Source organism: Nicotiana tabacum, chromosome 20 (assembly GCF_000715075.1).
Source record: "Nicotiana tabacum cultivar K326 chromosome 20, ASM71507v2, whole genome shotgun sequence".
NCBI lineage: Eukaryota > Viridiplantae > Streptophyta > Magnoliopsida > Solanales > Solanaceae > Nicotiana > Nicotiana tabacum.
The window spans coordinates 144,580,146-144,594,256 of record NC_134099.1 but is presented as its reverse complement, the minus strand read 5'-3'; the positions used below and the strand labels follow the sequence as shown (position 1 = coordinate 144,594,256).

The 14,111-nt window shown below is 31.3% G+C and overlaps 2 protein-coding genes and 1 pseudogene across 2 annotated transcripts; 1 reads left to right on the top strand and 2 right to left on the bottom strand.

Annotated features, from left to right (window-relative positions):
* Window positions 1-562: 562 nt before the first annotated feature.
* LOC142174580 (secreted RxLR effector protein 161-like) lies at window positions 563-1,191 on the bottom strand. Its single transcript, XM_075240401.1, has 2 exons — window positions 1,022-1,191; window positions 563-959 (listed from the first exon to the last, which is right to left on the bottom strand). The coding sequence occupies exons 1-2, from the start codon at window positions 1,189-1,191 to the stop codon at window positions 563-565; spliced, it is 567 nt and encodes a 188-aa protein (XP_075096502.1).
* Window positions 1,192-1,592: 401 nt separating this feature from the next.
* On the bottom strand, window positions 1,593-2,063 carry LOC142174579 (putative mitochondrial protein AtMg00820). The gene has a single exon (XM_075240400.1). The coding sequence runs from the start codon at window positions 2,061-2,063 to the stop codon at window positions 1,593-1,595; it is 471 nt and encodes a 156-aa protein (XP_075096501.1).
* A 5,061-nt stretch (window positions 2,064-7,124) lies between these two features.
* LOC107825195 (acyltransferase Pun1-like) lies at window positions 7,125-8,645 on the top strand (annotated as a pseudogene).
* Window positions 8,646-14,111: the final 5,466 nt, after the last annotated feature.

Sequence of the window (14,111 nt, the reverse complement as noted above, 5' to 3'; positions counted from 1 at the left end):
AAAATATTACAAAGGTTGAAACTAATAGTATTATCTTTTGTTTTGCTGAAGTTTGGTGATTAATCACCAGTAGAAACCCTAGCTATGAGGGAGAAGAGAAAGAAAAGAAGAAGAAGGAGTTATCTGAGAAAGAGAATGAATGAAACAGTGAAAATCGTATTCACCACTTACTGTACATATCTTACACTTACACATATATATACACACGTGTGACTAACCACTATTGTAACAAACTAACCAACTATGTACTTCATTAACCTCACTAACTTCCTAGCTAATCAGTCATACATAAATAGGCTAAACTACTCTCATAATCAAGTCACTCCCTTCTCCTCAACACTCCCCCTCAAGCTAGGTGGTATGAAGATATCAAGTACCCCTAGCTTGGACAGCAAATAATCATCTTGAACTCTGGTTAACTCTTGGTTAGAATGTCTGCTAGATGTTCCTTAGTTGATACATATTCAGTCTTCACCAGCCCATTCTGTATCTTCTCTCTTATAAAATGACAGTCAATCTCAATGTGTTTGGTGTATTCATGGAACACTGGGCTGGAAGCTATTTAGATTAATGCTTTACTGTCTATGAGTATGTTCATTGGGAGTTCAATATCTACCCCAATATCCTTGAATAAGCCAAATATCCAAACCAACTCTGCCACAATTGATGCAATGCTCATGTACTCTGATTCTGCAGAGCTCCTGGATATAGTACTTTGCTTCTTTGACTTCCAGGACACTAACGAATCACTATACTTGATAAAATATCCGGTTACTGATTTCCTAGTGAGAGGGAAGGCCGCCCAGTCAGCATCACAGTATGTTGTGGTAGTGTTGTTTTTTCTGCTAGACAGTAGTATGCCTTGTCCAGGCTGCCCCTTCACATACCTGACCACTCTTTGTGCAGCTTCCATATGAGACCTCTTTGGTTTTTGCATAAATTGACTTAGTGTCTGACCACTGAATGTTATGTATGGTCTTGTGACTGTCAAGTAAAGTAGCTTTCTAGTAGCCTCTGGTACTTGCTAGGGTCTGTCAAGGTTTCTTCTGTTGTTCCATAGAGGATGACAGTGTGTTCATCATATTCCTTAGTAGTCAGCTTGACATTGGCTTCAATAGGTGTAACTGCAGGCTTTGTAGCTCCCAGTCCAAGTTCAGAGATGAGCTCTATTGTGTATTTCCTTTGATGCATCAGGATGCCTTGCTGTGATCTGGAAAATTCACTGCCAAGAAAGTATTTACTAAGTCCTTCACCTTAAAGGTCAGTTGTAGCTTAGCTTTGACTTCATCTATCAGTGTCAAGTCAGGCCCAGTAAGAATCATGTCATCCACATAGACCAAGATGATGACAGTGTGTTTGCATGTCCCTCTTACAAATAAGGAGTGATCATGTTGACTCTGCATGAAGCCTAAGTGCACCAATGCTTCAAATAGCTTAGCATTCCACTGTCTTGGTGCTTGTTTAAGACCATACAAGGATTTCAAGAGTCTGCATGTTGGTCTACTCTCCCCTTGAGTCTGAAAGCCTTGTGGCAAAGTCATATATATCTCGTTATGCAAGTCTCCTTAGAGAAAAACATTGTATACTTCCATCTAATGAATGTGCCAATGCTCAGATGCAGTGACAACCATAACTGTTCTGATTGTAACCATTTTAACCACTGGACTAAATGTTTCCTGATAATCGATACCCTCCTGTTGACTATACCCCTTGGCCACAAGCCTGTCCTTGAACCTTTCTACCTCTCCTGAGGCCTTGTACTTTACTTTGTATATCCATTTGCACCCAATAGGAACTTTTTCATCAGGCAAGGAGACCACATACCAAGTATGGTTAGATTCTAAGGTAGCAATTTTAGCCTGCATAGCATCCACCCACCTAGGATCTTTAACAACTTTTTCAAAAGAGGTAGGTTCCACTATAGTGGAGAAGGCAGCTAGATAGGCCTGATATTTGGGAGAGAGTCCAGCATATGACACATAGTTAGTAATAGAGTAAGGCATAGATTTGTGTCTTGGCAAAGACACAAAGTCTTTCATCCAAATAGGAGCTTGTTTGGTCATTAATGATCTTCTCGGAGCAGTGAAGCTCTGATCCTGAAGAGTCAAGGAAGATGGCACCACCTGTGATATTGAGCGGTGTTGTAGAGATGAATTTGGGCCTGATCTGCTAGCTACATGGTCAGAATTGTAGAAGGATGAGTTGAGATGAGTTCTGCATCATAAGTGGATGATTCAGGAGGCAAGAACGCATGTGGTACATATGTTGGAGAGTCCTTGAAAGGGAAAACATCTTCCCTGAAGGAAACATCTCTGTTAATGAGAAAGCAATGAGTGTCCAAATCTAATAGGATATATCCCTTTTGAGTATCAGAAAACCCCATAAGGACAATAGGCTTAGCACTGGGAAGAAGTTTTTCTGTTTCTTGAACTTGTTTGGCATAACACAGACAGCCAAGAACTCTCAGATGCTCCAAGGTGGGTGCTCTACCATACAACAGTTCAAAAGGAGACAATCCATTGATACAGTAGATGGCATTCTTAGTGATAATATATACTGCTACAAGAACACAATGACCCCAGTACTTAATAGGAATATTGGCTTGAAACACCTCCAGGATATGCCTGTGTTTCCTCTCAACAACTCCATTTTGCTAAGGAGTGTAAGCACATGTCTTCTGATGGACAATGCCATATTTCTGGAATAAGTTAGTGCATACAGAATTGACAAATTCAGAGCCATTATTAGATCTGTCTGCCTTCAAGGTTTTGTTAAATTGAGTTTGAACAAACACAATAAATTGTACAAGTACAACACATACATCATATTTTAGTTTCAGAAGAAATAACCAAGTCATTCTGGTGAAATCATCAACAATAGTCAAGAAATATCTGTTTCCATCAAAGTTGCATATTTGTAAGGACCCCAAACATCCACATGAATTAGATCAAATGCATCATTGCTTTTAATACAACTAGTAGGGAATGACAACCTAGTTTGCTTAGCACATGGACATACAGTGCATTTATTTATAGTGTCAGTAATACTTGATAGTTTAGCAAGAAACAGTTTTGTGAGTATCATACTAGAGATATGACCTAGTTTTTATGCCACAAAGTAAAATCGGTATTTCTTGACTTTATTCCAGCTGCAACTAAAGAGACTGTGATAAGCTTCTTGGCACCATGTTTCTATAGGAAATATAGGTCATCTCTTTCTCTACCAATCTCCCTCACTTTGCCACTGAAGAGATCTTGAAATATACAGAAATCAGGATAAAAGGAAGCAAAGCATATTAGATCTCTTGTCACTTTGGAGACTGACAATAAGTTGAATTTGAATTGAGGTACATAGAGCACTTCTTTAATAGTGTTTCTGTCTGAAATATGAATATCTCCAATCTGAGTAACTTGAGTGACATCTCCATTGGGTAGTAGAACTCTTCTAGGCTTAGAAGGTGTGATTAGGGAGGTTTTGGTCAGTAAATTAAGATCTGACACCATATTATTGGTGGCACCTATATCAATGATTCATTCTTGTAAGTTAGTGGATGCTAAAATAGCAATATCAATACCTGCTGCATTTGCTTGAGTAGGAGGAGTTGGGATATTATTCAAAATCTGCATTATTTGATCATATTGTTCCTTGGTGAAAGGAAAACCACCTCCTTGTGAAGCAGTACTTGTTGATCCTTGAGGCTGTGAGGAAGAAGAACCTACTTGAGTCTGAGTTCCAGAGTTTCCTTGATCCTGTAATCCTTCAGTAGCTTGGCTCACATACTGATGGCCATGATACATGGACATGGATTGCATTGGCATAGGTGTCACTGACATGTTCTGAAGACATGATTTGTGTGCAAAGACACAACATGACTAGGTTCTATCATAACATTATATGCTCCAGCTCCCCCTTTCTTTTTAAACTTATAGTCTTGTGGATGTCCTATTATTTTGTAGCAGTTTTCCTTACAGTGGCCTTTCATTTTACAGAACTCACACTGAACGTTGTAATTTTTCCTAAACATTGGATTGAAATTAGGCTTAGCACTGTACAAAGCAGTGGAATTCAGACTCATCTCAGGTGATTGAACCACCGACTATACCACTCGATGAGAGGTTGTCTTGCGAGGAGGAGCCAATGGCTATTGTTGATAGACAAATAAGAAAACTACGGTCAAAAGAAATCGTGTTCGTGAAAGTCTTATGGAGAAATCATACAGTTGAAGAAGCTACTTGAGAAATAGAAGATACTATATGAGTCAAGTACCCCCATTTGTTTCAGTCTACAGGTACGTACTTGAGTTAAATTCGGGGACCAAATTTCATAAGGTGGGGAGGATGTAATACCCTATATTTTTTAAATAAGGGTAATAATAATAATAATAATAATAATAATAATAATAATAATAATAATAATAATAATAATAAGAAGAAGAAGAAGAAGAAGAAAGTAACTACCAAAAAAACAAGCAAATAATGAAACAAAATAAAAAGGAAATATAATATAAGTGGTCTTAGCCCATGTCGTGACAAAAAAAAAGAGAAGAATAAGGATTAAAAGGGCACGAAGCCCATTCTCTAGAAGACGTTAGAAACAAACAAAAAGGGGGAAAGCATCAAGCTGCGCAAAAGAGAACAGAAGCAACGAGTTTCAGAGAAAAAAAAGGGTTTCAGAGAAAAAAAAGGGTTCTATAGAACCCTTTTTTTCAAGAGGTTAACCGTCTTCTTCTCATCTGTTGAATTATTTCACTGCTTCTATGCAATTTCATGTAGTGCAAAAGAATTCAATATCAACTTTCTCTTATATAAAAAGAAATATACAATTATTATGGAGATAACAAGGCTATAAAGGTTTGGTTTAAGCACTGATAGGTCTAATTTTAGAGGAATAAATTATACTAAATAGTTTGAAATTGATAGAATTATGGACTAGTTCTATGACTAAATATAAATCCACAAATTAAGACTCAAACATGAACCCCGATGATTGGGTATTCGAAATTAGCTATGAATTAGCCTAAATAAGAAAATTAACGTGAGATCGATATTATGTAATTATAGATTGATTGGAGGAATTTGTACGAATTACTCGAGGTGAAGCATTTGGTATTTCGGCATGAGTAAGCTGAGTAGTAATCTTACCGAAATTTGTGTTTCACAACTTGCATGATTTACACATGATTTTTAATATGAATATGCTACCGATTATTTTGAATTGCATGTGGGACAAGTCTTTTACTCGATATGATACTGAAATAGTTATTTGAGATGAATATTATGGTTTTAAATATTTTCGTTGTCACTAGATCTGTTTTACCACTACTTGAATTTACTGTTATCGAAAAGAAATTATATGATTTGATAAGAACTGAAATGCCCTATATTGTTTTAAAATATTTTCTACGAGTATATACGGATTATAGAGACAAGTATAAATGGGAGTAGACATTGAAGGATCCCGTAGCTAACGGCGGGTTCATTAGACCTGGTGCACCTTGTATTTACCGATTACAGAGTATAGTTATAGCTCTCGCTAGTGGGAAGGTAGAACTAGCATACCGGTACTGATTTTCCTCGAGTAGGGACTACCGTTATATTTGACTTCTTGCGAAGAAGTCCACAACTATACCGATTATATGATCCGTTCATTGAAACCTCCCAAATATGAATATTGATATTATACAGTGGTTACCAAGCATATTACTGAATTGTTGATTATATTATACTACAAGAAAAGCATGATGAGACTGAAAATTATTTATTATTTCAGAAAGGGCATTTTTATGTTAATTTCTGTTTGAGATACTAGCATGTTTTCTGACTTGTCCCCAATAAAAACGGTTGTGGTTAAGTGTTACTATTCACTAATCTAGCACTCATTCCCCGCTAAATTTTTTTTATAGAGACAGCAGTTGACGCGGGTGAGGATTTCGTTAATTAGAGCGAACAGGATAGTTCTTGGTGAACTGCGTACTTGTTCGCGTGGGCGGAGATTTTATTTATTGTTATGGTCTTTCTTTGAACTCTTAGAGTCACTCCATAGTCAATATTTTAGTGTCATGAGTATTATTTTGTTATTATAGTTTTATGTTGAGTATCGTTCTTTAGTATCAAAGTTGGAGATAAATTAGTATTTTTGGTTGTTAGTTGGTTGATTAGCATAATGGTGGAGACTTGTTTTGGTTAATTGATAAGTTGTCAATTGTTTGGTATGATATTAGGATGTTTAGTTGTTGATTTGAGACAGGAAATATTTGGGATAGTCCAAAAACAGGGAAAACTCTGTCTGATTTTCTGTAAAATACCGATGAGGCCTACTTGGGAGCACTTGCTCCTAAACGCCGGTTATGATACTAAATTGGGTCGTGACTTATCAACAAGGAAACTAATGCCAAAAATATTAACCTTGAGGAATAGGTAAAAATGGTCTTTAAGTATATTACATTTCTAACGGCACGGCGTTGGAGAATGTTGTAGAGTTCAACAGGTTTGCAATAAGTTGAAAGGCTTTCTTCAGCATCAATCTTCTCCTCTGCAGACAAATGTGTAGCAGAATCTTGCCTGCACATTGAGTCGGTAACTGTAGAGTAACTGCAGTAGCAAGTGTAATGCCTGTTCCACAAATTATATTATAACAATCAATATCCATGTTTCAGTAAGTGCATTGGTGTATTTTAAAATGTAATTATTGACAAACATAGCTATAAGACCTCAAATGCCGGGTACAGGGAATATCTTACGTGGTTTCACAAGCCACTAAAGGTATGCCTGGCATCCTTGTCAGACCGTATTCGAATATATATTCATAGTTCTTTCAACTTCACTAAATTCAGAAATTAAAAACATGTGAGAAAAGAATCATAAAATACATAACATAATGGGCAACAAGGATAGGAAAGATAATGGTAATATTGTAGCACCCCCTAAGAAGGTTGCCACTTATACAAAAAAAAAAAAAACTAAGCTAAGCTACAAGCAATTATTATCTGAAACTAATTTAAACATATAATTATCATAATTTATTAGTGGAAATAGGCCTACGTGAACAAGGTACAAAATACGACATTTCAACATAGTAAAATCTCATAAAATTCTTAAAAGTACGAGAATATTACTTTTAAAAAAATGGCTTCATCATCTCCTAATCCCACCCCCGTTGCATCTATAATATCATAGAAGCTCATCAAACCCTCCTCTCTAACTTCTCCTACTAAAAGATGGCACAAGCTTTCCTGTCTTGCCTTTAGTAACATATACACTCATTTTGCACTTTTCTACACCAAAAAACAACTAGATGATGTTTCAATGGATCCTACTAAAATATCTAATATTCTTGAAAACTCATTATCCCAAACATTATCATTATATTATCCACACGCTGGAAGACTTGAGGATAATACTATTTTGAATTGTAACGATGCTGGTGCTGAGTTTGTACAAGTCCAAATCAATTCCCCTATATCTGAATTTCTTCAATGGCATAATAATGCTATTGAAGAGATGATATTTCCACAAGGGTTGCCTTGGTCTAATTGTACAAATTGTGCATTAGTTGTAGCTCAAATCAGCTACTTCAATTGTTGAGGAATAGTTGTCAGCATGTGTATATCCCACAAAGTTGGAGATGGACACAGTGATTACAATTTTTTGAAGGACTGAGCCATAACATCTCGCGAGCCAAATCTGTCAACAAAACCTTGTCTGTATTATGTCGAGGAATCCATCTTTCCCCCACCACCTAGTGGTCCTTTCCCATCCGCACTTTGCACATCCAACAAAGATGAAGGCATTCACAGAAGATACATTTTTTTTTGGCCAAAAACTTGATGAACTTAAGGCCTCAGTAGCTGCTAAATCAAGTGTCAAAAATCCGTCGCGCAATGAAGTTGTCAGTGCACTTCTCTTTAAAAGTTTCGTTGCTGCAATAAAAGCAAACTCTGTTTATCCATTCCAACCATAGGTCTTTCATACCTATACTCACTGAGGAAGACATGACACTATCAAATATAGCGACCGAAATGAGAAAGGAAAAGAAACATGTCTGCAGTAGAGATACTGTCAGAGATAATCTACTTAAAGAGTTTATTGAGCTAGCATCAAAAGAGAAAACTTTCTTCAAAACACAAGAAAATGCATTTCGTTTTAGCAGATTAGTGAAATTTTCACTTCATGAAATCGATTTTGGCTGGGAGAAGCCTGCAAAAGTAAGCATACTAAATGGCCCAAATAACAGATTATTCATCTTGGAATTGATGCATTTGTGTCACTGAGAAAGCAAGATATGTCTGTCTACGTGGAGCTTCTTGAATTTGCTATTCCAATTCCAAATCTTTAGAGGATCGACATCATGCTTTTGTGTGTGTGTTGTATTTTTTAATGTAATAAGCTTGTCGCAAACCTACTTTTGCTGTTGAGTTCGCTACAGGATCATAGTTGTCTTTTATTGATCTTCAATGTATAGAATACATCTTCAGGACTACAGAATAAAGGATAGCAAACACTTGTTTTGGGGTTAATTCAAAATGTACCATTGAGAACTGCAAAAGGAACTCGAACATAATCGCATCTTATGGGGCCAAAAGCTACTCCTTTTGAGGAATATCTACATTTTGGTATCTATACTTGCCGCAAAAGTGAATGGAAACACAGCTGCCTAAGCAGGGGTGGGTTGGGAGAGAGAGACTAAAGATATAATAGAGCCGTTGAACAATGTGAATCATTAATTTCTAATTTAGAATGGCACATGCCACTGTATGACCTCTATAAAACATTAAATTAGCGAATCTTTTATTTATATTTTATCTATACTATATTAAAAGCACGAAGGCCTTAGCTGAAATGTCGTTCGCTTTTTTTACCCTCTAAAAATAGAATTTACATTAGACAAAAATATCTTTTAGTTATTTTTTTAATATTTAGGACTTTTAAACCAATTATAATCTTTACTATTGAATCTATTTCCTTATTTAAATTATGTAAGAATCCTAAATATTTAAGAATTTGAAATCAACTAAACTTTTCCATATTAAACTTTTACTTATTCCAACTATAACCAACTATGCACTAACACGCTTTGGCCTAAGTATTCTCATACCAAATAGAAAAAATTCCCTCTTTCTTCCGTTTCCATTTGAAATGCTTGGACTAAAATAAATTAAAAGATAAATTAAAATTAAAGAATTTATTTAATCTATCTATACTATATTAAAAGCACGAAGGCCCTTAGCGAAATGTCGTTTGCCTTTTTTATCCTTTTAAAATAGAGCTCATACTAGACAAAATAGTCATTTAATTATTATCTTAATATTTAGGACTTTAAAAGAAACTAAAATTTGATTATTAGATTTTTTCTTATTTAATTAAATAAGAAACCCCAATATTAAGGACTTTAAAATAGATATTACTAGTAGTTGTACCCGCGCGATGCGCGGTCAATATTAAAACAATATTAATTAAATTAAATTATGATCAGGCTTGTTTGATCCTATTAGATCGTATTGCTTTAATAAAATTCAATTGTCATCTTGTTTGTCAATACGATATACCCAATAATGAAATCTCTATTAAATCAAACGTACTTATATAGTCAGTGAATAACTTTTTTGTTCTATTTTTCTTTATTATATTAAACAATATTTAGTATTCGCTTTCTTTTTGTAATATATGAGAAGATATATAATTTATTACTATTGAATTTTTTTTTATTTTAAATTTTATTCTGTTGTTCTTAATAATATTATCTAAATTTTAGTGAATAAAATCTATGTTAAACTAACGGGACTTATACAGGCAGCGCATCGAATAACGTTTTTGTTATGTATTTTTCTTTATTATATCTTTCAATATTTAATACTATTACTTTGTTAATAGAAAGTTTCATTAGCATATTACGTTATTTAATATTTTTCTCTGAAGTTTTTTTTATTACTTTATTTTTGTTTTTTTATTTTTAAATAATTTTAAAACTCCAACTTAAAACTACTCCCCAATTTGAATTGGTAATTTATTATTTTTATTATTTTTTTAATTTTATTTTTTATATTAAAATTCCAACTTGAACTACTCCCCAATTTGAATGGGTAGTTTTTTTTTCTCTTTTTTTCGTTTTTTATAGCTTTTTTATTTTAAAATAATTTAAAAACTCCAACTTGAAACTACTCCCACCCAATTTGAACGGGTAGTTACTTTTTTATATATTTATATTTTCATTTTCTAATTATAGTTAATTATAAGATATCTATTTTTATTTTAAAATTATTTTAAAACTCCAACTTGAAACTACTCCCCGATTTGAATGGGTAGTTTTTCTTCTCTTTTTTTTGTTTTTTTATAGATTTTTTTTATTTTTTATTTTAAAATAATTTTAAAACTCCAACTTGAAACTACTCCCACCCAATTTGAATGGGTAGTTTTATTTTATATTTATATTTTCGTTTTTTATATAGTTAATTATAAGATATCTATATTTATTAATTCAAATAAAGTAATCAATTAATATATATATATATATATATATATATATATATAATGAATATATTCATATATATGGTAGTTTTATATTTTTTTATTATTTTCGTTTTTTATATATATTTAAATTCAAAAAGAATAAGCAATAATTAATTACTAACTAAATAATAAATTTAGTAACTAATTATGTCATGTGGCTTTTTTTTAGGCTGCCACTTGGCTTAACAAAAGGGATTTTTCCTCAACTACAACAGATATAATTTATATAAAATATTTGTTAAATCTTTGTAAAATCTTTGTTAAACTAACGAGACTTATACAGGCAGCGCATCGAATAACTTTTTTGTTATGTATTTTTCTTTATTATATTTTCAAATATTTAATGCTACTACATTGTTAATAGAAAGTTTCATTAGCATATTACGTTATTTAATATTTTCTCTGAAGTTTTTTTTATTTCTTTATTTTTTTTATTTTTTTTTCAAATAATTTTAAAACTCCAACTTAAAACTACTCCCCAATTTGAATTGATAATTTATTATTTTTTTAATTTCGTTTTTTATTTTAAATCTCACATTTGAAACTACCCCCGATTTGGATGGGTAGTTTTTCTTCTCTTTTTTTCGTTTTCTATAGCCTTTTTTTTTTGCTTTTAAAAAAAAATAATTTAAAAGATCCAACTTGAAAATACTCCCACCCAATTTGAATGGGTAGTTATCTTTTTATATATTTATATTTTCATTTTTATATTATAGTTAATTATAAGATATCTATATTTATTAATTTAAATAAAGTAACCAATATATATACAATATATATACACACACACACACACACACATATATATATATATAATGAAATCTCTATTAAATCAAACGTACTTATAAAGTCAGACGAAAATTGATCATAGTTTGTTTTTTATATATATTTAAATTCAAAAATAATAACCAATAACTAATTATTAATTAAAAATAACTACCAATTTGAATGGGTAGTTATTTTCTTATATATTTATATTTTCGTTTTTTTTATTATAGTTAATTATAAGATATCTATTTTTATTTTAAAATTATTTTAAAACACTAACTTGAAACTACTCCATGATTTGAATGAGTTGTTTTTCTTCTCTTTTTTTTGTTTTTTATAGTTTTTTTTGTTTTTTTATTTTAAAATAATTTAAAAACTCCAACTTTAAACTAATCCCACCCAATTTGAATGAGTAGTTATTTTTACATATATTTATATTTTGATTTTTTTTATTATAGTTAATTATAAGATATCTATATTTATTAATTCAATTAAAGTAACCAATATATATATATAAACGTACTTATAAAGTCAGACGAAAATTGATCATAGTTTGTTTTTTATATATATTTAAATTCAAAAATAATAACCAATAACTAATTATTAATTAAAAATAACTACCAATTTGAATGGGTAGTTATTTTCTTATATATTTATATTTTCATTTTTTATTATAGTTAATTATAAGATATCTTTTTTTATTTAATTATTTTAAAACTCCAACTTGAAACTATTCCCCGATTTGAATGGGTAGTTTTTCTTCTGTTTTTTCCGTTTTTTATAGCTTTATTTTTTTTTTGCTTTTTGATTTTAAAATAATTTAAAAATTCCAACTTGAAACTACTACCACCCAATTTCAATGGGTAGTTATTTTTTTATATATTTTTTTTATTTTTTTTATTATAGTTAATTATTAATATAGATATAGATAAGAAATCTATATTTATTAATTAAATTAAAGTAACCAATTAATATATATATATATATATATATATATATATATATATATATAACCAATTATATATATACATATATATGGTAGTTTTTTTTTCATTTTTTAGATATATTTAAATTAAAAAGAATAACCAATAACTAATTTAATAACTAATTATGCCATGTGTCATTCTATTGTGAATGGGTAGTTATTTTCTTATATATTTATATTTTCGTTTTTTTATTATAGTTAATTATAAGATATCTTTTTTTATTTTAATTATTTTAAAACTCCAACTTGAAGTAAAACACTTGGTCGTTACTAGGTGTAGGACAGCCAGAGGATAGGTGGTGTGATTCATATCAATAAAAGTATGGAAGAAATAAATGGAATTTTATACTGCAGCTGAGAGAGGGGAAGATATTAGTATTTCACCTAAAATGCTTTAGGTATACCTCCTAATGTGAGGTTGCACTTCTAGATTGGTATGGCAAATTGACTTGGTATTTTTTTTCCTCTGCCGCTTTCATGTTTTCGTTGTAATTCTTTTACCTTTTTGTTATCTAATGAACTTCATGTTAATAAAAAAGTTATGGTGGATCAGCAGAGAACATAGCTTGGATTGACATAAAATATAATTTCAGAATCATATAATCTTTTTTTGTATTTCGCAATGAAATTTTCCTTAACTATATTGCATACCACCCTTTAAATAGTATTATTGTGGAGGGTAGACTTTAAGAACAATATTATTTATACTTTTCTATAATTTCCTGTAAAACTAAAAAGCTTTTATCGATCACTAAACTAGCCACTACTATAATATAATTATTGATATTTGTTCTTTATCAAATTCTTACCTATATTTTTGGTTTGATTCTATGTCGTTTTGAACTTTTCATCAATATCTTTAAAGATATATAAAATATGGTAAGTTCTCTTCTTTATAAATCTTCATTTTAATGTGGGTCATATCATATGAAGAAGATTATAGCATGTCCAGAATATCATTTTTTTAGGCTACAAATTTATGGAACTTATTAGTTCCTATCTCCTATCAGAATTCTCAAGGATGTAAAATTTGACAACTTTGTACTATTTTTTACTTTATTTTCTGCAAATAATTTTTCTCTATGTAATTTTTTTTTGTCACATGTCCATAGTTTTTTAAAAAGGAATTTCAATGGTCAAATATAATATAATAAAGTGTCAGTAAGCACCTTATGTAATGCAACATGTAAGAGTCGCTTGGAGGGAATAGTGAAGTTGGGACAGTAAGCAACAAAAGAATTTAACCAGCAGTAAATATTATGTAAGCTTACTATAAAAATTCTTAAAAGGGTTTCATTGTTGGTTGACATCCAGAAATACAAACGAAATTTAATAAAGTTTCTATTCCTTTGATTATTACTTTGGGTTTTACCATTCTCTCAATTTCAGGATTGAGAGAATTCGGATGAGGATTAGAAAGCATAGATAATATATGATAACCAAGGATTTGGGTATTTTTCGGTTCACTCATCTTCTTCAACTTTTTCTTAGGTTTTCTTTGTTGCACTCTCTGTTTTTTTCATATATATATATATATATATATATATATATATATATATATATATATATGTAGTGGTTAGCATTGTATACATATTTTATTTTCCTTTTATGTCCCTAAAAGTTAATTGACAAACATTAATAAGAGAGGTCTTTTTTGTCTTTTTGACAAAAATCAAAATCCATCACAATTTTCCCTGTCCCTATCTCCCCAATTTCTCAACATCTCTCTCTCTCTTCTCTTCAGAAACTCTCCTTCTCCCTCCTCTCTGCAACGCCATAGCCATTCAAGAAATTGAACTTATTAAGTTTTCTCCCTTTCTCCTTCTCTCATTATGCAAGGTGCCAAGGGGAAT